Consider the following 25,104-nt stretch of genomic DNA (forward strand, 5'->3'; position numbering starts at 1 on the left):
GAAGAGAGGAAGGAATAATAAACTGAAACTAATAGAAGAAACAGAGTACCCTTCAGCTGCTTGTCATTCTTATCCCTTTAAAACTACCCTGTGGTAAGGATGTCCTGTGGTAAGGAAATGTCCTGTGGTAAGGAAAAACCAATAATCCTGTTCCATATATTTGGATATTTTTGCATTGTTGCGACACTTGGTTTCTAAAAATTAAGTTTGCAAGGATATGCTCAATTCATCCATAAATCCCCCTTTCTTAATACATTATGTCCCTGAAAAAGAAAAAACAGGAAGATATATGTGACAATTCCTTAGGTCTATTAGACCATCGGGTTCCCACAATGCAACTGAAATCCTGATTAGCTTGTTACCCATATTGGACCTAATTTAGAACTCCCTAAATTATTGTTTAAAATATAAAGGACAGTTAACAAAGGGAATGCTTTGAGGGGCTTGGTATTTTCCAGGTTACAGCTACAAATGTAACCCAAAATAATCACATATAATTCAGTTTCAATCATGCAGATACATGTTAACTCCTTAGGTTAAGACTTTAAGTGCTGAGGTTATTTCAATATTAAAGCCCTAAATATTGTTTGGTAGGAAAAGGAAAGTGGGGGGTAGAAGAAAACCAATACAGAAATACATTGAAGAAAGTGCATTGAACACAGGGAATACATTGGCAAGCCAATTAATGAGGTACAATATATGCTCAAATAATACTCAAAGTTAAATCCTTTAGATAAAATAAACCTTGAATTAATCACATATCTTGAAAAGTCAAAGAGAAATGCATCAAAGAAAAAAGTGGGAGTCAACATTTAAAATCTTTGAGGCTTTGAGAATCTACCCGCTCACCCAACAAAGGGTTAACATGAAATCTTGGAAACTGTATCCAGAGATATTTTCTCATACAGGAGAGACCAAACAGTGCCAGGACTGTAACCTTGAAATACCTAAGAAAGAGCTTCTGCGCAAAGAAATCTCTCCAATTGAAATCCTTCCACATAAACCTCACCGCAGCTAAAAGCCAAATAGTACTGTTAATACACACACACTAAGTAAACAGCTGAAGCAAGTAAACTTTCAAATAAAATTACAACTTTCAGGTTTTTTCTATTATAAATCTTCATCACTCCAGCTCAGCCAAGTAGGAGGTATGGAATTCTTCAAAGTAAAGTCACAGTCTCAGCAATTCCATCCCAACACTTTCGTTTCTCCAGTCAAAGCTTGGGTAGATAGTTAATGACGAAAGGGTGATTATTCAGCCATAAAACACTTTGTCAGCCGTGCAAACAGAAGGAACTGTAAATGGAACTTTTCAGAGCAGTCAAAGATGAATCCTCCCAGAAAGCAGGTAAACAGAGTTTGTCCAAGTAGGGCTTTGTAAGACAGACATGAACTGGTTAGATATGTGGCTCTGCAAAAATTGTAAGATGAAAAAAAACAAATCAAAAGAGAGAAAAAAAGCCATTCTTCTATCCAAGCCTGTCGTCTTCTCCATTCCTCTTCATTGCAAATACTTATCTGCCGGAAAGTTCAAAGTGGGGGAGGGGGAGGTTCACGAAGAGATGAGGAGAAGAAAAACCCCTTAATAGACTCCAACAAATGCTGTGAGTAATTTAAAGTCCAAGAATAAAATAAGAAATAAGTAATTGCTGGAATATCAGACATTACAAAAAATTCTTCAAGACAAAAACTGAAAGCTGTTAACATTGGAATACTGAGATCTCCAGCAAAGTAAAAATAGCAAAAAGTAAGCAAAAGCTTTCAGTAAAGAGAGATTTTTTTAAAAAGCAGCAACATCATAAATCCGCCAAACTCACGGCTGTGGACATCTCAGAGATTTATTAGTAAAGATAAGAAGAAAAGAACAGGTTGTCGGTAATTAGGCGGTGGAAGCCTCTCTTCATTCAGTCCGATGATTGCAGGAAGGTCTCTCCAGATGTTCATCCACGGTTTTCCAGACTTTTCAGGGTCTGAAGACCCCCTAGACTAACACCTCGAGGAGGAGGACAGAGCTCCGCACACATACTGACCTCCATCTGACCGATGGAAAGGTGATAAGACCAAATGATTGGTGAAAATCCTGACAGGTGGTTTAGTCAGTAATTTTTGTTCCTGACGCCATCTTGCTAAACCAGGATCATCATTTGTAATGCTGTCATCCACCCTGATTCAAGATGGCAGACATGTGAACGTTTGAGGTGCAAGTGGACCAAATTTGGTATAGTTGTAGGGACACTACATGGTTTGTCATCCACCCCAATTCAAGATGGTGGGTGCATGGATGTTTGAGGCACAAGTGGACTAACTTGTGAACTGCCTAACCAATTTGGACAAAATTTAGTCTAGTTGTAGGGGTAGTGAAAGGAAAGGAGGCAGATTAGTTCTTACTAGAACTTGTTAAACACTCAGATCAATAATTCCAAAACAACGTAATACCTTGTTGCCATGTTTCTCTGTTCTCACCACCCTCCATGGATGTCTGCAGGCTTTGGCAGTTGGGGTGGGGGGAATATGCACAAAGTATGTTGATAAAAAATCAAAACACTACAGGATGTATCTGTTAATCCTGCTTAGATGAGGACTGAGAGACCCAGGTTGGATTCATCATTCAGTCAGGTCACTGGGTGATCTTGGCCACTCACTATTTCTCAGCTTAATCTACCTCAAAGGATTGTTGTGAGGATAAGGGGGGGTAAACTTGGGATACTGCACATTTATTTATTTAACATTTATTTATTTATTTTTGTAATCCACCTAATGGCACAGCAGGAAATGACTTGCTTAGCAAGCATGAGATTGCTGGTTCAAATCCCTGCTGGGACCTATATCAGATAGCAGTGATACAGGAAGATGCTGAAAGGCATCATCTCATACTGCATGGGAGGAGGCAATGGTAAACTACTCCTGTATTCTACCAAAGACAACTACAGGGCTCTGTGGTTGCCAGGAGTTGACAGCGACTTGACAGCATGCTTTACCTTTATACCGCCCAAAACTGGCCGTCTCTGGGCGGTTTACAGTAAAACAATATAAATTACAACAGAAAAAGGTTAAAATATTACAACAATTAAAAGTTTTGAAACAATGTTAAAAACTATTAAAACACTATTTAATTAAAAGTGTGGGTGAAAGTGGGTAAAGACTTTTTAAAAGTTGTCAGACATGGAGAGGCTCTTATTCAGCAGAGAGCTCATTCCAAACCCTCAGGGCAGCAATGGAGAAGGCCCGTCCATGAGTAGCCACCAGGTGAGCTGGTGGCAACCTCAGACAAACCTCTCCTGATGATCTGAATGGGTGGTGGGGTTCATGGCAAAGAAGACCCAGGGCCTAAGCTGTTTAGGGCTTTATATGTTATAACCAGCACCTTGTATTTTGCCTGGAAACTTATCAGCAGCCAATACAGGATTGATATGGTCTCTCCGAGATGACCCAGAGACCAACCTGGCTGCCACATTATGGACCAGCTGCAGTTTCCAGACAACATACAAAGGCAGCCCCACATAGAGCACATTGCAGTAGTCCAGTCTGGAGGTTACCAGCATATGTACCACTGTTCTGAGGTTGTTTATCTCAAGAAATGGATGCAGCTGGCATATCAGCCATAGCTGATAGAAAGCACTTCTGGCCACTGCCTCAACCTGGAACACCAGCTAGAGGCTTGGATCCAGATGCACCCCCAGACTGGGTTAGGCTGTTCATGTGAAGTGTTTGGATCCTCATGCACTCCCATGCAGCCTGACCCCATTACTAAACCTGACTGTTAGCAAGCACACTCTTAATCTAGCTGCCATACATCGTGTATCTCCTCAGGCTCCGTGAAGCCCGAGGAGACACAGAGATGGGCGATCAAGTGTAACAGTGTAATAGTAAATTGAATAGTAAAAATATAGTAAATAGTATATAGTAAATAGACACAGAGATGGAAGATCCCCCAATGCACCACACATGGTGTAATAGTAAAATGATAATAGTAAATTGAATATTAAAACTCTTCAAACTTCAGGGAACATAGAGGAAAGAACAGAGCACACAGACAAGAATGCTTGCAATAAAAATATGGCTCCCGAAGCAAGAAAGCAAAGCAATGATTGGCTGAGATGTTTAGTTACCACCCATCTCTGAAACCGCCTAACTGATTTGAACAAAATTTGCTACAGTTGTAGGGATAGTTTGTATCCCATGTATAATGGTGTAGTTTGTAATGATGTCATCCATCCCTATTTAAGATGGTGGACACATGAACATTTGAGGCACAAATTGGGCTAACTTGTAGATCGTCTAATGAATTTGAACCAAACTTGGTATAGTTGTAGTGAGTGACATATTGGGACACCTCAACAGCGTAATTTGTGATGATGTCATCCACTCCATTTCAAGATGGAGGTTGCGTAAATGTTTGTTCCTGAAGTGAGTTAACTTGTGAGAATGGTAATTCAAGATTATAGTGAAAAGAAAGTAGGCAGATTAGTTCTTACCAGAATAACTTGTTCCAAAGGAGGGTGACAACATAACCTTTTCTCAATCTGCAACAGATTGTTTAATGGGGAAATAAGAATAGGAAACAGCCATGGGATTCTTGCCACTAGTAATCCATAGACTTCCCTCTCTACTTGTAGCTTTCAGCACAAACGAACAAGATAAGGATAACTGGAACGGGCAACTAAAATTGCTTTTGGAGTGGAACCAACTGGATCTGGCGAGTGAAGAGATTTTTACCAATGATCGTCATTGGGAGGTAGGTGGAGCACCGCATGTTGCTGCTGCTTGACAAAAGTGACAGTCATGTGGAGGTCAAGACTGAAAGGGTCTTTGGATAAGTAGGATGGTTCCAAGTGCCCCGTTGTTACAAGAGAATGGAAATCAGAGAGGCTGCAATGTTGTTTGATGGCAAGAATGAATGTTGTACAGCTGCAATCAGTATGTGTTATTTTTGCCTTTTCTTCCAAGAAGGGCAGGAACAACATAATGAAAATGGTCATAATAAGTTGCAGGCAAGATATCTGGGGTACAGGGAGCTGCTGCCAGTTACTCCATTATGGATTGACAAAAAACAGGGGCTACTCTGTAATGCAGCATGTACAATGATGGTGCTATCTTAAAAATAAAAAAAGATTCCTCCTGAAAATAATTCCTCCATTCCAGTTATCCTCCTGGAGTATGTGTTTTCAGGAGCTCCATATGGAAATTAGCTTATGTAGGAAGATACTGTATACTGCATCAGACCATTGACTCAGTATGGGCTACACTGACTGGCATTTGGTTTCCAGGGTTTCAGACTGGGGCCTGTCTCATCCCTATCTGGAGATGGCAGGGATTGAATCTAGGACTTTCTGCATGCCAAGTGGTGCCACTGAGCTGTATGTAATATGAAGTTACTGTCTGATCTTTCAGTAAGCATTGAGGCTATTCTCACGAGCAGGCGAAACCAGGCTTAGGGAGGCTAGTACTCCTGGTCGTGTACTGCAACGGGAGCCACACAGCTCCTGGCAGCAAGCCTCTCAAAATGCCCCCCTTAAATGAGGCTAGTGGAGGGAGTGTTCCGCTAACCCCATTTATTGGATCATGTGTTGCTGCGCTGTGGTGACTCATGAGGAGACCCCTGACCGGGAGGCTACAACAAACCTCCTGATGTCAGGGGATTCCCCAGAATGCCCCACACACTCATTTGGGGCATTCTGGTACTTCCGGGGCCAAGAGGCCCCAGGCCCCCCACCCCAACCGGCTCCATGACGGAGCCAGCAATTGTGTGGGTGGTTGATCCAGCTGCCCAGGGTGAGCTGACTGCTTGTGTGCGGGGAAAGCGGACTCTCCCCACAAACCCCATCATGGCTCACCACACTGCTCATGTGGAGAGTCTTATTTTCTATTAAATTGAGGCTTATATAAGCATGTGACTATAAAAATGAGTGTTATACGGGGCAAAGAGACATTTGCAGGAATAGGAATAAGAGGGCAAAGAGGGGCTCCTCTATGAAATGGAGGCTTAAAAGCTACTATAAATATGAGCAGGGGTGTAGTATGGTTGGAGTGGGCCTGGGGACAAGATTTTAAAATGAGCCCCTCATTGCAAATTAGCAAAGGACACTTTCAACCTTGCAGTGTGAGCCTATGTATGTTTTCTCAGAATTCCTAAGAAATTCTGTAAAGTTTGCTTCCAGGAAGTTTTTCACATGGGGCTTTTAAAGCCCTTTAACACACATCTCCTCTGGAATGGAGGTGCTGCATTCACATATTGGTCAGATTTACCCTGAAGTCTCTGCACGTTATCGGGGAACAGTTCACACACAATTCAGGGGTTTTTTTTTACTGCTCGTTAGAGTGTGGCTGGATTTATATCCAGGGTTAAAAAAAAATCCACTATTTTGCATTGGGTTTTTTGGGACAACTTTGATTTCGCAGTAAAGCCTGCTGTGTGTAAAAGTCCCAGATAAGTGTGTGGAGAATTGCAGCCTCTGGCAGCAAATCTAACCACATTTAGCTGGAAGTACATTTCATTGAAACCTAAAGGACTTACTCACAAGGAAAGCATGTCTACTTAAAAATAAATTCAATTGCATTCAACTGTCTAAGATTCTCAGGGATGTAAATCAAACCAAACTAATTTATGCTCCCAGCATATTTTGCTCCCTATAGGAGCAAAAATCCAGAGACTTCTCAGTCTGCCCTACCTTCCCCCCCACTTTATCAAAGCAGCCCTATGGTAAGCTGATATCCGTCGGGGGGGCAGTAACCACAAAAAGGAATTAACATTCTATCTCCATTATGGGCAAAGGCTCGGCCGGCTGGCTGGCCTAGGCAGAGTGTCTGCAAAGAGCTGTGGTGGGCAAAGGCAGCCAGCGCTGGCCAATCTGCCTGCCTCCTTGCTTCCTTCCTTGCTTGCTGCCTAGGGAGCTTCAGGCTTCAGTGAGGCCTACACAGAGGCCTCTCTGGATGCGCCACCCAGCCGCCAATCAGCTGAGAGGTGGAGAGAGAAGGAGCTCTAGCAGCTTGCAGGCTGCTTAGATTGCCAAGCAAGCAGGAAAGAGGGTGAATAGGGCATGGGAGACTGGCTGAGGGGCCTTGGGGGGCCCCAGACCCTGTGGGCCTGGGAACAATTGTTCCCCCTTGTCCTATAGACCCTACGCCCCTGAACATTAGTCACATGTAGAGGGGCAAAGTGGGTAGGGCAGAAAGTATTTTGTTTTCAAGCTAGGTAATTTGCTCTTTCTTGTTCTAGTCTGCTGACCTTCAGGATGTCATGTTTACAGCCCTGGTGAAGGACAGGCCAAAATTTGTTCGCCTCTTTCTGGAAAATGGCTTGAATCTGAGGAAGTTTCTTACTAATGAAGTTCTAACTGAGCTCTATACCAACAACTTCAGCAGTCTGGTATTTAAGAATCTACAAATTGCGAAGAACTCATACAATGATGCTCTCCTTACATTTGTGTGGAAGATGGTAGAGGATTTCAGAAGAGGCATCAAAAAAGAGGACAAAAATATCAAGGATGAGATTGAGATACAGCTTTTGGTATGTAAAGCACAAGATAATATAGGCTGGGTATAGAGGTAATATTTAATCTGTCACTGTCTATAAATCACTGTCTAGAAAAGGGAGTTTTCCAGTCAGTGATTAGAGCAGCTTGAGTGTGGTCACAGTTAGGGAGCGGTAAGATGACCACGGCCGTTCTTGGGTTTTTCCCCCATGATGATTAGCACTTTAATGTGTGAAATAAGTATTAAAACAAGATTAAGACATTAAAACAATTTTAAAAATTTAAAATACTGTTAAATTCTAGAAGTCTAATTAAAAGCCTGGATGAACAAATGTATCTTAACTGCCTTCTTAAAAGTTGTAAGAGATGCGGAGGCTGCAGTGGCTGCAGAGGGGGGGGATTGAAGGGGGAGTTCACCCTTTTGCCCTCTAAAAAATGCCACGGTGTGGTGGTGGGATGGGGTGTGGTGTGGTGGCGTGGAGAGACAGGAATGTTCCCCCTTAAACATTTTGAAACACTGCTGTGCGGCGGGATGGGGGCAATGAGTTCCCTCCAGTTCCCCTCCTGTTTTGAGTGATGGTATGGGCCTCTCTTCAGTACAGCCTGTTTTGAGCCTTCCTCTGTACATGCAAGCAGTTGTTCCTCTCACTGTACAAGCAGAGAAGCTTGTACAATCACTTGTCACTTGGAGGAGAGAAGCTGGAAGGAGCTTGCCGTCCCCCATATCAGCTTGCAGAGGCATCTTCAAAGATAAAATGGGGAACGTTCCCCTCCTCTGTCCCTCCTCACCCTTCCCGCTGCTGCCTCACCCCAAATCAGTATCTGTATCGTCTGCCGTGAAGAGAGATGCAAAGAACTCATTTACCATATCATCCTCTATAATAAAGTCCCTGGGTGTGCGCCTGTGTCCTCCGGTGTCTGCGCCTGTGTCTCCCTTGGCTGTTCTGGGCATGCGCAGAGCGCATGCCCAGAACGGCCGAGGGAGAAATGGCCGCAGGCACCAGGCAGCCATGTTGGGAGCGTTGGGAGCGGCAGTGAAGCAGCAGCAGGAGGTGGCAGTGACTGGGGCCAATGCTGGCCACGGCGGGGCAACAGGGCCTGATGGCGGCGGCGGCAGCCACGGCGGGGCAACGGAGGGGCGATGGCGGCAGCGACTGAGGCCCATGGTGGCTGCGGCCACGGCGGGGCAATGGGTGGTGGCTGTGGGGCCAGCACGGCAGCGGACGGGCAGCCCGCAGTGGGCCCCGATACCGGGGCAAAAGGTGGGAATGGGGGGAGCGGGGGCTGTCCTACAGCTGGCCGCAACAACTGACAAGCGGCGGCGGCCATGGCAGGCCACATGGCATGGCGGGCCCGCCAGCAGAACAGGCCGTGGAGGCCAGGAGGAGCCAGTGGGACACTGGGGTGCAATGGAACCGGGCGGCGGAACTTAACTGTTTGCCGCCCGGGAGGAGGAGCGGCAGGCCGGTAAGAAGAAAATTTAAAAATGCAGGGGGAGGGCAAGGAGAGGGGGCAGGGGGAGGGGGGAGGGGGAGGGCAAGAGGGAGTGGGTCAGGGGGGAGGGGGAGGGCAAGAGGGAGTGGGGCAGGGGGGAAGGGGGGAAGGGCAAGAGGGAGTGGGGTGGGGGAGGGCAAAAGGGAGTGGGGCTGGGGGGAGGGGAGGGCAAAAGGGAGTGGGGCAGAAGGGAGGGGCAAGAGAGAGTGGGGCAGGAGGGAGGGGGAAGGGCAGGAGGGAGTGGGGCAGGGAGTTGTTGCGGATGTTGCTTCCCTTTGTTGCAGCCGCGGATGGGGGAATGATGGTGGTGGGGCCCAGAGCGCACAACTCTGCTGGGCGGGAGGAGAGGGCAAGAGGGAGTGTGGCAGGGGGAGGGGAAGGTGGGAGAGGAGAGGGCAAGAGGGAGTGGGGCAAGAGGGAGTGGGGTGGGGGAAAGGGCAAGAGGGAGTGGAGCAGGAGGAGGGGAAAGGGTGAGAGGGGGAGGGGGAGGGGAAGGGCAAGAGGGAGTGGGGCAGGGGGAAGGGGAAGGGAAGGGCAAGAGGGAGTGGGGAGGGCAGAAGGGACTGGGGCAGGAGGCTGACAGGAAGGGGAGGGTGAGAGAGAGGGGAGGGGGAGGGAGGGCAAGAGCATAGAGTGGGAGGGAGGGAAAGAGAGGCAAGAGTGTGGGGCAGAAGGGAGGGAGGGAGAGTGGGGCAGTACTCCCAGAAAAGGGCCCCCACTCTCATCCAGAGGAGGCGGTGGGCCCGCCCGGGTGGAGGAGGACGCAGTGCGGCCGAGGCGGAGATAGCTCGCCCCAAAGGTCTACTAGCGCCCGTTATTTTAACGGGCTTAAAAATACTAGTCCTTTATCATTCCTTTCACTCCCTCATCATCAGGAGGCGGTTGGAAGGACCAACCACCTCCTTCCAGGTTTCCTGCTTCTGATGTATTTAAAGAAGTTTTTGTTATTTCCCCTGATGCTTTTAGCTAAATTTTCCTCAAATTCTCTTTTTGCTTTTCTTATTGTCTCCTTGCGTTTCTTTTGCTAGAGTTTGTGTTTATTTCTGTTCTCTTCAGTTGGGCAGCCCAAAAATTTCCAATTTCCAAAAATTTCCAATTTCTGAAGGAAATCTTCTCCCCTTTTAGAGCTTCTTTGATTTTACTTGTTAGCCATACTGACATCTTCGTGTACTTGGTGGTACCGTTCTTCCTCTTTGTTATACATTCTAACTGGGCTTCTAGTATTGTGGTTTTAAATAAACTCCATGCATTCTGGAGCTAAGTGACTCTCCTGATTTTCCCTTTCAGTTTTCTTTTTACCAAACTCCTCATTTTAGAGAAGTTTCCACTTCTGAAGTTCAGAGTGTCTGTGTTAGACTTCCTTGGTGATCCTCTCCATTCAAATTCATATATGCTGAATTTGATCACACTATGGTCACCATTCAAGGTTCCACAACAATGATATCACGCACCAGGTCCTGGATGCCACTCAGGATTAAGTCCAAGGTCACCTTCTCTCTGATTGGTTCCATGACCAACTGTTCTAGGGCTCATGTTTCTGTGTATCTAGAAATTTGGCCTCTGTCATTACCTCTGTCATGTGAATTTACCCAGTCTATGTGTGGTTAATTGAAGTTACGCATTATTATGGCTCTGTCTCTCTTTGATGCCTCCCTGATTTCCTTCTGCAACTCCCAGTCACTGTCAGTGTTTTGATATGGATGGCGATATCATGTAGTAAAACATTTACTTCCAGGCCTTGTGTTGCCAGCCACAGAGTTTCTGTGGAGGACTCCGGTCTTCCTAGGTTTTCTAGCTTGTTAGATTCTATCCATTCTTTAACATGCAGTGCTACTCCACCCACAATCCGCCCCTCCCTGTCCTTTCTATAGAATTTTTATCCAGGAATAATAGTGTCCCACTGGTTCCCACTTCCCACTGTTCCACCATGTTTCTGTGATGCCCACTGTATCTATGTTTTCATTAGCAACCAAGCACTCCAGCACATCTTAGCTTGGAGGCTTCTGGTGCTGGCATATAAACAACTATACAACAGTAATGTAGTTGCAAATTCAGAAGTACAGGTGCTCTCCATGACAGCCCCCAGCCACCCCAACAGCCAGAGACACCAAGAAGTACTGGTGCACTGTCCCTGTATGCTGAATCTCTTACCTGGTGTGTGCTATCTTTCTTTTGGCCATTTGATCTCCTTGCTCAGCTAGCACATCCTTCTGTGCTAGCTCTTTACCTTGTTCTATTCTGTCCCTTTCTGTTTTATCTCAAACATTTATACCCTCACACCTTAAAGGATAGCATTTGCCAAATTGGATACTGCCAAGCTCCTGTCAGCTATCCCAGCTCTTGTCAGATATCAGGTTTCATTTTAAAAGCTGCCCTGCAATCTTTCTGATTTTAAGCACAAGTAGTCTGGTTTCATCTTGGGCCAAATGGAGCCCATCCCTTCTGTACATGCTTTTCTTGACCCAAAAATGTATCCCAGTGCCTAACAAATCTAAACCTCTCCTCTGAGCTAACTCCTCCCCAGCACTGCCTAACAATCTATCTAGATGCCATGTGATGCTTTTGCAACCTTTGCACCATGCAGGCAAGTCATTGTGTGGTCTACACACAGGTCACAGACCTATCTCTCTATACCCCTAATGATTGAATTGCCCACTGCTAGAAGGCCCCCACCCCCTGGAGGAGTATTCCCTGTGCAAGAGTATATGAGCTCATCATCCACAAAAGAGGGCCCTTCTAAAGGAGCATTTCCTTCTTTCTTGGAATGATTTCCTTCTTCCCAGAGATCTTCATTCTCCATGACAGCAAAGGAGCCATCAGCCTGGGAGTGGGATGCCTCTATCACATCTCTGAAGGTCCCATCCATTCCATGTACCTCTCTGATTAGCCACCTTGGCTTCGAAAGAATGAACTTGTTCCTTGAGAGCCAGGAGCTCCTTGTACCAAGCACAACTCATAACTTCTGCCCATCGAGCAGATAGTCACACATGCAACACTCTGTACAATATACTGGGAAGCGCCCCCTCTCCTGCTGGCTTTCTACCTTCATGACTGGTTTTATTGGCTGTTTAGGGTATTTGGAGATTTTTTTATTTGAAAGTTAGATCTTAGCTGAAGTTTTCAGATAATTAAACAGCTTAAAAGTTCTTTTCTGAGAACATAAGAGAGAGTAGCATTTACCTTCTTTCCCCACTGAACTCCTAATTCCTGTTTGCTAATCTCCATTGCTGCCTTCTCTTACGTAGCAGTTTGAATAGCTTCAAACTGAGGCAAAAAACCTCAAAAGGAATGTGCCCACCAAGTGTGACTCACCTCAGCCCTAGCTGGCTACTCCCGCTATCTCTCTCCAGGTAAAAGAGAAACTAAAACTGAAAGCTATTGGGAGGGTTATACCTTTTCCTGATGATGTTGACATGTTATCAGCATACTGATAACACCCAGTACCAAGTCCCTTGATGATCTTTCTCATCAGATTCATGTGGCTGTTAAAAAGCATTGGTGACAGTATGGAGCATTGTGGGACTCATACTGAAGCTCTTGTTTTGAAGAGCAACAGTCTCCAAGTGATGCCATCTAGAATCTGCTTGAGAGGTAGGACAGAACCACTGCAAAGAACTGCCTCCCACTCTCAACCTCCTCAGACGCTGCAGAAAGATACCATGATGGATGGTAATGAAAGCCGGTGAGAGATCACACTCCCTCTGTCAATTCTCAATAGGAGATCATCCACCAGGTGGGCCAAGGCAGTCTCCAACCCATAGCCCTTTAAAAAGTAGTACTTTTAAGCTGCCATGAAAATGGCAGTGTGGAATATTGTGGGAGTATGTGTGGAAAGATTAAGCACAAGCTGCAGCTTGAGGACTGAAGTGCGGGAGTGCAGTCTCCACCTCTGGCATGCCTCCACTTCCTCACCTGGGCACACCTCTGCACTCCTCTTTCCTGTAGCACATACTTCACTTCGGGTAGCTGGGTTTTTTCTCCATTCTTGCCTGTATTTCTATATCTATTTATGTATGAATATGAATGTGAATATTGGCACACATTCACCCTTTTACTTGCCCAGGAAAGCCTCCTGAAGATGTAAAGCTCATTCTGGGGGATTTTATTGTGCTTCAGCCCACCCCCCTTTGTTAGTTACCTTTGGGCTGCCTGAATGTCTAACCACAGCAGAAACTCCAGCAGATGCTATCCAGTGGTGCATTGCTAAAAGTGTGCAAATACTCAAAGGAACTGAAAATAATAAAAAGAGAACAGTTTTTGTTGTCATTTTTGAAGTCCCAATAGCTGTAACATCTCTGGCTGTTTTGGCAGCGGTGCTTGGATTGGGGCTTACTTTAGTTTGTTTCCCCCTTTATTTGCACCAATGCATCTTTGCCCAAGCCCACAAACCCACTTGCTCAATCTTGCTCAAGATTTCTGAGGTGTTTTCTTGGGGTGCAACGGGGGGGGATTTGCTTTGGTAGGTTAGCATTCAATGTGATTCAGGACATTGGAAAGAGGCTGCATGTGTTGAGGGATTGTGATGCTCTATGTATGCCCTACAGGGGTTCAGATCCTCCCCTAAGCATCTGAGGACACCCCCCCACTCATTTTACTGAACCCCCACTGCCAAACCTAATATCAATCCCCAAGAGTGTCTCTCCTACACACACACACACACACACACACACATATACACACACACACATACACACACACACACAAATTGAGTTGCTAAAATGTGGTCACAGCTGCCATTAGAGGCCATCAGAGGCTTTTGATGAGGCTGTGGAAAATGGAAGGTGAGCCAGGGAAGAGGAAGGTGGGGAGAAGGGAGGGAAATGAAACCCACAGTTTTTTCAATATGAAAACCTCCAGTGTGGCTGAAACCAAAGTGGGTGAAGCAGAACAAGAGGCAATCCATGTGGACAGCCCGTAGTGACTCTGGTTTACATTTATCACACTTTCTCCCAGAGCCCTGCCAGATGGCGATTTTACGTTGGAAGGGCAGGTGTGGGCATATTGTCCAGATTTACATCAAAGTCCCTGCAGGCTATCAGGGTGCACTCCATTCATGATTCGGGTTTTTCATTGTGCATTGGAGCTTAGCTCAATTTATGTGCGGGGTTTAAAATTCCACTTTTTGCATTGGGTTTTTGGGCAAATTCAAAATATCCTATATGCCCTGTAATTCACAGTATTCCACCCTCTTAATCATGCAGTAAAGCCTGCTTTTTGGCAAAGGCCCCAAAAGCTCCCTGTTTGGAAAACCGCAAGGTTTTAGTTTGGAAAAAGGCCCCAAAAGCTCCCTGTTTGGAAAACCGCAATTAACTTAGTTAATTAGTTCTGAGTTAATTCTGTAACTTTGGCTTTATTCTTACTTAATGTACTTTCAGGATGTATCTCTTATTACAAGGCACCCCTTGCAGGCTCTCTTCATTTGGGCAGTTCTTCAGAATAAAAAGGAACTATCCAAAGTGATTTGGGAACAGGTATGTCACACTTTCAGCATGGCTGAAATTTTTTCCTGTTAAACTTGCAAGTAGGGATGTGTGAACTGGTTCGAACTCAAACTGGTTTGAATTTGAAACAGGGTGGTTCGATGGTTCGTATTCAAACTGAACCAGCCATCAGATTCAAGCTGCAGGTTCGAATTCGAACCAAACTGGGGGTGGTTTGATTTGAACTGGTTCAAAACTGCAGAAGTGGGTGGGATGGTAGCTGGCACCCATGGGTACCTGCCACCCAAACCCCAAAGCAATTGGACGTTCATACAATTTTTAAATGAATTTTTGAAATTTATTTTTATTTTTTTTCTCATAGAGTATAATGGGACTCGAACCATCCCATTATTCCCTATTGTGGAGCACCAAGGGTTGCCAACAACCACCCAAACCCTGAAGCATTTGGACACCCCTATGATTTTTTATGAATATTTGAAATATTTTAATTATTTTTCTTATAGGGTATAATGGGACACAAAACCAGCCCATATCCCCTATTGTGGAGCACCTAGGGGCACAAATGTGGGGTGGGTGGTAGGCACCCAGGGGTGCCTACCACCCACAAAACCCCAAAGCAATCAGACACTCCTTTGATTATTGATGAATTTAAAAAGTATTTTTGAATTTCTCATAGAGAATAATGAGGATTGCAGCAAATTTATAGCTTCAAGTCGGGGGGAAAGGGGTGTCCTAGAGTGGAGTGTGGTGGGTGGTAGTGCCCAAGGGGGGCAAGGAAGCTATCAGAATTATTTGAAAGGAATTGGGCAAACAGCTGGTTTTTAAGTTATTTTCGTAGTTTATGTGTCTTTAAGGTTAGCAATGAGAGTGGATTCATGGTTTGTCATTACAATCTTATAGAATCTACACTCAGAACACTTCAGAAACAACAAAATCCACTATGCCATGGGTTGCTAACCCATGGGTGGTTAACACCTTCGCTCAGGGACAACACAGCACCCCCCCAAGTGCAATTATGGGGCTGCTGAAACCTCCATTCTTCCTTATGGAGAAAAACCTTAAAGCCACTTCTGGGGTGCTGGGGTGGCCCGGAATAGGTGGTGGTTAGTGCACAGAGTGTGCTAACCACCCCCATGGGTTGCTAACCCATGGGGTACTGGGTTTTGTTGTTTCTGAAGTGCTCTGAGTGTAGATTCTTTGGTAGCATATAAGGTTTTCAATGACAAACCATGAATCCACTCTCATTGCTACCCTTAAAGACACATAACTTCAAAAATCACTTTAAAATCAGCCCTATGCCCAATTCCTTTCAAATAATTCTGGTAGCTTCCTTGCCCCCCTTGGTCACTACCACCCACCACACTCTGCTCTAGGTCACCCCTTTGTCCCCGACATGAAGCTATGCATTTGCTGACACCTCCATGCTTCTTTATGGAGAAAAACCTTAAAGATGCGTAAACTTTAAAAATCTGTGCACTAACCACCACCCATTCTGGGCCACCCCAGCACCCCACAAGTGGCTTCAAGGCTTTTCTCCATAAGGAAGAATGGAGGTTTCAGCAGCCCCATAATTGCACTTGGGGGGGGTGATGGGTTGTCCCAGAGCGAGGGTGTCAACCACGCATAGATTAGCAACCCATGGCATAGTGGGTTTTGTTGTTTCTGAAGTGTTCTGAGTGTAGATTCTTTGGTAGCATATAAGATTTTAATGACAAACCATGAATCCACTCTCATTGCTAACCTTAAATACACATAAACTTCGAAAATCACTTAAAAGTCAGCCGTTTGCCCAATTCCTTTCAAATAATTCTGATAGCTTCCTTGCCCCCCTTGGGCACTACCACCCACCGCATTCTGCTCTAGGCCACCCCTTTGTCCCCGATGTGAAGCTATACATTTGCTGACACCTCCATGCTTCTTTATGGAGAAAGACCTTAAAGATGCGTAAACTTTAAAAATCACTTAAAAATCAGCCCTTCACCCAATTCCTTTCAAATAATTCTGATAGCTTCCTTGCCCCCCTTGGGCACTACCACCCACCACACTCCACTCTAGGTCACCCCTTTCCCCTTGACGTGAAGCTATAAATTTGCTGCAATACTCATTATTCTCTATGAGGAATTCAAAAATACTTTTAAAATTCACCAATAATCAAAGGAGTGTCTGATTGCCTTGGGGTTTTGTGGGTGGTAGGCACCCCTGGGTGCCTACCACCCACCCCACATTTATGCCCCTAGGTTCTCCACAAAAGGGAATATGGGCTGGTTTTGTGTCCCATTATACCCTATGAGAAAAATAATTAAAATATTTCAAATATTCATTAAAAAAAAATCATAGGGGTATCCAAATGCTTCAGGGTTTGGGTGGTTGTTGGAACCCCTTGGTGCTTCACAACAGGGAATAATGGGCTGGTTTGAGTCCCATTATACCCTATGAGGGGAAAAATAAAAAAAATTTCAAAAATTCATTTAAAAAATCGTATGAACGTCCGATTGCTTTGGGGTTTGGGTGGCAGGTACCCATGGGTGCCAGCTACCACCCCACCCACTTTTGGATGATTGAACTGGTTCGAGCAGGTTCAAAATGGTTTGAATTCAAATTGAACCAGAGGGGGGTTCGAACAGAACCAAAACTGAACCATCCCCTCCTGGTTCAAACCCGGTTCGAATTCGAACTGAAACAGGCAAACCGGTTTTATGCACATCCCTACTTGCAAGTGAGTTTGTGCAGTGCTTTTCTCAGGTGGAAAATATATGTGTATTGTTAGTTTTGGAGTCTGCACATGTGTAGACAGTAGTTTTCTCTTTTAAAATGCTCAAGAGCTGTGAATGGAAAAATGCTGTTCTGTTCCTGTGCATTTTAAAAAGAGGCTACTTTGCATGCATTTTGTATGTGAAAATCTGTAGCTAAATGTAATGTGAGACGCAAGCTGATCATTTTTTTAATCTCTAAAAGAAGGTGAAAACAAAGAGGGGACCAATAATGTACTCTGAGGGTAGGCCATATATTGATGGATTGAGAGTAAATAGATTTAGGTAAACTTTTAGGAAAACCTTTTAAAGCCAGGTTGCCAATGAAACTGCCTAAGGAAGTTATGGAGGCTCTACACACCCTGGGAGGGTTCTGCGGGGAGAGCGGGCTTAGCCAGCTATCCCGACAGATGAGCAGTCATGCAGCCCTGGGTTTGCACCCACACAACTACCCGCTCGGCCCCAAGATGTCTCAGGATGCCCCGCGTGAGCATGCGGGGCATTCTGGAGAGATCCCTGAGGCCGGGAAGCTGGCTTCAGCCTCCTGGTTGGGTATCTACTCGTGTGTCACTGCACACTGCGGCAGCACATGAGCAGGGAAACAAGGTTAACAGAGTGCCCACTCCATTAATCTTGTTTAAGGGGAGGATGTTTTAGGTGGGCTAGCCGTCTTGGTAGCACCGGGCTTGCCCACGAGCCCAGTGGTTTCTATTAACACTAGAAAGCAGACTAAGCTCCCTTAGCCTGCTTTCCCAGTGATTGTGGAAATAGCCTCATGGAGTTTCATTTCTTGGAGGTTTTCAGGAAAGGGTTTGAAAGGCAGTGATGGGGCATTTTTAATGTGAGTTATTTTATCTTATTAATCTGACAGGAAAGTGTAACCAACTTCTCTGCTGTAAATGTCAAACTAGATATGCATACAAATGTGTGCTATAAAGCTGTGCTCTGAACCAGAAGTGCCCCTTAGTTTATTAAAAACAGCTGCAGCAGCCCCTAATGTTGAATGGGACCATGGTGCAGAGTGGAGAGAGGTTAACTCTTTCTCCTTGTGTTGTTTTCAATAGAAGCAATTTTCAGGAAATTGGAGACAATAGAAACTTTTCCCCCCAGGGAAAACAGCACTTGCAGGGCCTTGTTCCAGATCAGGACTGTAGTGAGTGGGCAGGTTTAAAGCCCCCCTTCCACAGTTCCACCATGGCACCAGTCTGGATTGAGACCACATATGTTGTTTGCATAAGAAAACACAAGCATTCTAGATCTAAAGATGGTCACATCTAGTCTGGTCTTGCCATGCTTTTCATTTTGTGAGTTGCAGCTTCCAGCTGAAGCAACTAGATGTCACACTCCATTAGAATTTTAGGCATTGCAAACTACTTTACCCACATGATTTCTCAGCATAGACTCTGGGGAATGCAGCACTTTTAAATTATGCAGTTGTATTGCTGCATTTGGATATGAAGTGACATTACTGGAAAACAGTGTCACAGTTACAGTAACTTTCAAGCAATGTTGTTTGTAATCTGGCAGCTCTATCTCCTTGCAGACTAGAGGCTGTACATTGGCAGCTTTAGGAGCAAGTAAACTCCTGAAAAGCCTGGCAAAGGTGAAGAATGATATCAATGCTGCTGGGGAGTCAGAGGAGCTGGCAAATGAATATGAGACAAGAGCTGTGGGTAAGTTCTGAGAGAAGAGTCTTAAAAGTAAGGGTAGAACTAATGCAAACTGGGAAGGCAGTGAATTCATAAAGTTTAAATTTCAGATTTAGCTCAGAATTTAGTACAATTGTGACAGTCACATTTCAATGCACTGCAGGTTCTGAAATTATGAAAATACAAATAATTTATGAGACTGCATATTTAAAAGGTGGTGGTTCCAATTTTTGATCTTCCCTAGTAATGTCATGTCAAACATCCCTAGCACGTCAAACCTGGAACAAAAACAAGACTTTTACCTTTAGTTTTTGGGAAGAGTCTGGAGGGCAGCCCAGTATAAATGTAATCAGACATGCTGTTAGGCCCAGATCTGAAGGCAGTCGGTGTGTCTTCCATTCCATACAGTGTGTCTTCCATGATTTTCCCCAGGGGAAAAGAGGGCCCCTTTTATATTTCTGCAATGGCTTGTCCTATAGTTCTGCAATTTGGCACAGATGTAGGACACGTATTTAAAGACTCAGTGTAGTGATTTTGAAGTGGATCTGTCAGTCTGTTGGTTTTTAATGATTTTTTTAAAAGTCCTAAAAGTGGCTTGTTTCATGGCAGAAAATTATACAAACATCTAGAACTGACACCCCCCTCCCATGTGAAGGATTCCACCCTTTGCCTTCTTAAGTGAAATGCAGCTATTGTTGCCAAATAAACCTTTTGTTAAATCTACATAGGATATAGGTGTGTGCACAAAATGGATTTTGCATTCCAGGTTCAAAATGAAGCATGAAATGCTCAAAACATTTTGTTGGAACCAGCCAAGCCAGCTTTTGTGATGAAACAAACTCAAAATGTTTTGAGTGTTTCAGCCATAGGGAATAATGGGAAACTCAAAACACCCCATGGGCTCCTAGGGACATCAGAGTGGGTTGAGTGGTAAGGCATGATGGGTCCCACCTACTACCCAATCCACAAAAGTAATGGGCAATCAGGCAATTTTTTTAATTACTTTATCCTTTTCCCAAAACCCCTATAAGATCCCATGGGGAAAGTTAACAATTTGTTTAAAATTGCCCACTTGCCCATTTCTTTTGTGGTTTGGGTAGTAGGTAGAACCCATCATGCCCTACCACACAACCGACTTTGATGTCCCTAGGAGCTACTCATGGTGGGGAAAATGGGGTGTTTCAAGTTCTGCATTGTTCCCTATGGCTACAACAAGCAGAGTGCACACATTTTGCAACCCTGCCTTGAAAAACACTGCAGAACAGAAGTAAGCACACAGTAAAAGGGAATCTGTCCCTCCAACACAGAACACACATTTCAAACAAAGTCCAAAAATGGCCAAAAAGAGTAATCACTGACCCAGAATCCACTGCCAGCCACAGTCCCTGCACTGCAGCTGTGTTGCAGGACCACCCTCCTCCCCATAGGAGAGCCTGCATGCAATGAGGACAACTCAGGGAGTAGGCCCCTCTTGATGTCACCCACGACCAGCAGGTTACTCTCTCACACAATTATGACTGCTTTACTCCTTCTAGCATTGCAACAACTGCCACAGCAGCACCCTTAGCAGCAAGCATAGCCATACACTCGAGCAAATTCAGCCACATTTTGACTGAGTACACCTTGCAGTGCAGATTGCAGAGCAGACCAGAGCAGTAAAGCACAAGTTAGTCTCAAAGCCAGACATGGAGCTCATCACAGCAATCACCAAGAAATCTCTCTCTCATACTCACACACACAGCTGCCACTGTGCATTTCTCACCACAACACTATCTCACAAACAAACCAATCCACAACTCAAGGAAGGCAGTTTTTCCTTTGTCAATCCATCCAGCAAAACCAGATAGTTCTAGCTAGGGGTGTGCAGAACCGGTTTGAATAGAAGCTGGTTCAATTCAAAGAAAGGCCCACTGTGAATGCCATCTTGAGGTTCCTTCGAACAAGAGGTGGCCAGTATGTACCAGTGGCACTCAGACTATTTGAAGCCAAGCCACTGGCACAATTACTCTATGGTGCCCACCCAGGACCCCGCTCTAACATTAGTATATTGGAGCATGTCCAATCTAAATTTCTAAGAGTGGCCTAGCTGTATCTTCAGTGCCACTCTGCATCTGGAACTGACATGATAAAAGTTGAGGCTAAAGTTTGGATGACCGCTCAATCATTGGCTCAAATTAGTTGTTTGCCCACAGGGCCTGGCCCCATTAATAATACAGGACAATTTCCAATTGTCACAGAAGCGGGAAGTCAATAATAAGTCAATAATAAGGTGGTCAAATATGTTGGGGGGATACCGTGAACCTAGAGCTTTCTGAGGCCTGATAGCCAGGAACTATACTTAGATCTACCTGGAATTCTGTATCCAGGATCCTCTGTTTGGTGGCCATTTTTACCTTGTCACTGCCCATAGCAAAGAGGTGAGATGGGATTCATCCATCAAACAGAGGATCCTGGATACAGAATTCCAGGTAGATCTAAGTATAGTTCCTGGCTATCAGGCCTCAGAAAACTCTAGGTTCACGTTATCCCCCCAACATATTTGACCCAGCCGGAAATACCAAGTCACAGAAGGGTATTCACCCTCGCCTGCTGTCTTGCCCTTCCATCCACTGTTTTGGAAGGTAAATACAGGAAGATCCCATCTACAGAAAGGCTTTGTCCCTGTGCCTCTGGGGAGGTGGAAACCACCACTGAACATGTACTCTTGTCTTGCCCGTTTTATAAAGATAGCCGGGAGAAGCTCATACTTTCTCTACTTCACAACTACCCCCCAGTCAAGTCTACAGTAAGAAGCTGCTCTCAGATTAAAAGTGAACCTTCACATACAGTTTTGCTAGGTACTGTGCAGCAATGTGCAAGAGTCGTCGGACCCTGACTGCCAGCCTATAACCCATGTTTTAACTACTGACTAATTTATTCTAACATGTTTTTTAAAAAAATACTTTTAGTTGCTTTTAACTTATAGTTAGATATGTACTTATATAATATAACTAAGTTTTATCTCCTTTTTACTAGTCATCCTGTTAGAGTGATATCTCCTTATAGACCAATTTTATATATAGATTGCACTAAATTGATACTAGATTTATTAGTCTTTTCAGTTATCTTCCCTTATTTTTAAGCTAACCCGCTTTTACCCTTTAGCATATATTATAGCTTATTTTATACTTAGACATTTTTATATTCACTGATAGTTGTATGTATTTACTTATGCTGATCTGACAATAATAAAGCTGATTGATTGATCCTCAGTGGTCAGTGTAGAATGGAGCTCACCCATCGTCTTCTTGGAGAAGAGCGATGAGCAAAGCCTGGCTCACACTGGCTGTTTGAGACAACAAAGAATGGCTCAAGTGCCAACCTCAGAATGAGTGCCCAGTCCAGGGTGGATAGGTCACACACTTCAAAGCCATACCTCCTTGCCAGGCCGTGGCTGGATGACTCTTGCTCCTGCAGGCTCTGGAGCAAGAAAAAGGTGGTTCCACCAGGTCAGAATATCCTGAGGGATCAGGTGTTTAGATAGGCCAAGCTCAAGCTGCGTCTCCTTGAGCATCCACCTACCCTTTTTACTCAGGTGGATGCAAGCTGCTATTATTTGGAACCTCTCCACAAGAGCAGCCATGGCAGCAGCAGACTGGCTCTCAGCGCCTCCAGTGGGGATGCCTGGACTGGCCTTAGCCCCAGCAAGGCCAAGCGCATCCTGCACAACCAGGTTCAAAGTGTGCACCACACAGTGGATGGACACACACTGAAGCTGTTCAGTTGCATTAATTATGTTAAGGACATTGTTAGTCACCATGAACGCTTGGCGAATCTTTGGCTGCCCATCCCTCCACCTAGTGATCAATGGCCATCAACAGCTCATCTGCCATGTGGCCAATGTCCACTACCTCCACATGTAGGAGAACCCACTTGTGCTTTCTGCATGGGAGGGACTGACCACACCACCACCAGCAGATGTCCCTCACTTTCCTGACCCTACCAGTGCACTAAGGGACAGAAAAACAGCATGTAGCCCATGGCAGCTGGCCCACAGATTCACAATGGTACACATTGGTGTTGGGTGCTGGTGCACACAGTCCTGACATGGCCTTCTTGCACACCTGGTACACGGAGGGCACCAAGGTGGTGCATGAGGGGATTTTATAGTTGGGATAAGCAGTAGGAGCAGTTGGCAGAAGCCGGCATTCTCCACTACTTGGAATGGCTGGTCATTCAAAGCAATCATCTTTCCTCCCCAATGATGGTGATGAAATGAAGCCCTGGTGATGAAATGGGGCTCTGGGCAACCAGACTGCTTGCCCACCAACTGCACCCACTCTAGGCAACTTCCCATGCTTGAGAAAAGAAGCATCTGTCTTGCTGCTGCTAGTTGAGGGCTTAATGCTGCCAGCAGGAGCAGGACGCACCGGCTGATGCTGTCACAGGTACAAGAGGCCTTCCCCCTGCTGACCTGTGCGCTGCAGTGGATGCAGACAGCATAGTTTATGTCACCATGGCAGAGCTCAAAATGACCCCAAACCATGCTGCCTTTGGAACTGGTCCAGCCCTGTTCAATGGTGGACCACTGAAGCTGCTGGTTCTTTCTGGGGGACCACCACCACCACCCTTGGTCCAGGGCTGATAAAGTCCAGGAACAGGAAGCGGAATGACTTCCTCCTTCTTCTCGATCTCAGACCAGGGGGTCGCACTGCCAAGGTGGTCGCACTGCCTCTGCTGGCACAGGAAGATCTTCTTCTGTGTCAAGGGATGACCTCCCCTGTAATCCTTCCTCAGCCATCACTGGTGGCTGCAGCTGTGTTGCAGGACCATCCTCCTCCCCCAAAGAGAGCCTGTGTGCAATGGGACAATTAGGTCCCTCTTCATGTCAGGTCCCTCTTCATGTCACCCACTGCAGTGCATACAAAGAAGCTAGAAAAACTAAATCTCCCCCTCCCCAATAAAGAATTGGGCTTTATTGGGAGGGGTTTTTTTTTTTGTTTTTTGTTTTTTTTTTGGAGAGGAGAGAGCAACAATGGGATATTTTGAAGAGAAGGCAAGCAACTGACTTCATGGACTAATTTCAGCATGCCCTTTCCCTGCTGCCTCAGAGTGATTCATAGCAGTCCTGCACTCCTACAGTTCTGCAGCTCTACAGCATTCTGGCTTGTTACCCTGCCCTAAAACTTCTATCATGACTATAGTTGCCCCTGTATATGTCTTTATATCTTTTAAAATGCCTCTTATGGGATGAAGGGGAAACTGTTATCTAGCTGAACACATGAAGTTGCTTTATTTCTAGATGGACCAATTGTCATCAGGCTATTGGTCCATCTAGTCTGTTTTTCTCTTCCTCTGATTGGTGGTGGTTCTCCAGGATCTCATGAAGTAGTGATTCCAGACCCTTCCCTAAAACTTAGAGACAGTTCTAAACATCATGATAATCATCATGAAAACTAATTGAAACAGATTGACTTTCCCGGCAGAGTGAGAAGCCAAGAGAGAATGGCTGACATTCAGCACAGTGAAACATTGGCATCAGAGACCCGCCAGGGCTGTTGTGTAACGTGGCAGCCCTGACATTGTTGCTTGAAAGGGCAGCTCTTCCATTGTTTACAATTGTAGTAGTGCTGCCCAACTGCCCCCAAAGTGTTTAAGGTCATTCCGTAGCAGCCCTATCAGATCTGCCTTTCAGAATACCAACCAATGGAATTTTGATTGTTTTCTCTTCTACTATGTCATTTGTCCCAGAGTTGTTCACGGAATGTTACAGTGGTGATGAAGATCTGGCTGAACAGCTTCTGATATATTCCTGTGAAGCTTGGGGTGGAAGCAATTGTCTGGAACTTGCGGTGGAAGCCAAGGACCAGCAGTTCATTGCTCAGCCAGGAGTCCAGGTAAAATAGCAGAGACACTGATGAATGGCCTGTTGTCAGGTTCTAGTCAGTGAAATTGAGTCAATGTCATATATGATGCTAGACCTTGCTGCATTTATTTCCTTTATTGTTAGATTTTTATACCATCTTTAATTAGAACAATCTCAAGGCAGTTTACAAAACATTTATTTATTTATTTATTTATTATTGTTGCATTTATATACCGCCTTTCGTTAAAAGACAACCCCAAGGCAGTTTACAAAAGTTAAAACATACAATAAAAATATTAAGCTAAAAAAATTAAAAACAAACCAAATTTAAAATCTATAAAATACAAGCATAAAAGCAATACAACAGATAAAAACACACAGAAGCAGCAGTAAAAACGATTATGTAAAAGCCTGGATAAAAAGTCAAGTTTTAACAAGCTTTCTAAAAGCCGT

At 44.9% G+C, this 25,104-nt stretch overlaps 1 protein-coding gene across 14 annotated transcripts in view; it reads left to right on the plus strand.

Annotated features, from left to right (window-relative positions):
* The window catches only part of LOC128340074 (transient receptor potential cation channel subfamily M member 8-like), a 149,754-nt gene that overhangs the window by 65,969 nt on the left and 58,681 nt on the right, over window positions 1-25,104 (plus strand). For 8 of the 14 annotated variants that reach the window (XM_053284778.1, XM_053284776.1, XM_053284782.1 and 5 more), the window contains 5 exons: window positions 4,617-4,735; window positions 7,217-7,507; window positions 14,342-14,437; window positions 18,701-18,830; window positions 24,537-24,682. In XM_053284778.1, the coding sequence (XP_053140753.1) occupies window positions 4,617-4,735; window positions 7,217-7,507; window positions 14,342-14,437; window positions 18,701-18,830; window positions 24,537-24,682 (782 nt within the window). Of the gene's footprint in view, window positions 1-4,616; window positions 4,736-5,267; window positions 5,358-7,216; window positions 7,508-12,438; window positions 12,649-14,341; window positions 14,438-18,684; window positions 18,831-24,536; window positions 24,683-25,104 lie in introns of those variants that run through there. The other 6 variants (XM_053284784.1, XR_008313443.1, XM_053284785.1 and 3 more) reach the window with 6 other exon arrangements.

This window comes from Hemicordylus capensis, chromosome 1 (genome assembly GCF_027244095.1).
Source record: "Hemicordylus capensis ecotype Gifberg chromosome 1, rHemCap1.1.pri, whole genome shotgun sequence".
Lineage (NCBI taxonomy): Eukaryota > Metazoa > Chordata > Lepidosauria > Squamata > Cordylidae > Hemicordylus > Hemicordylus capensis.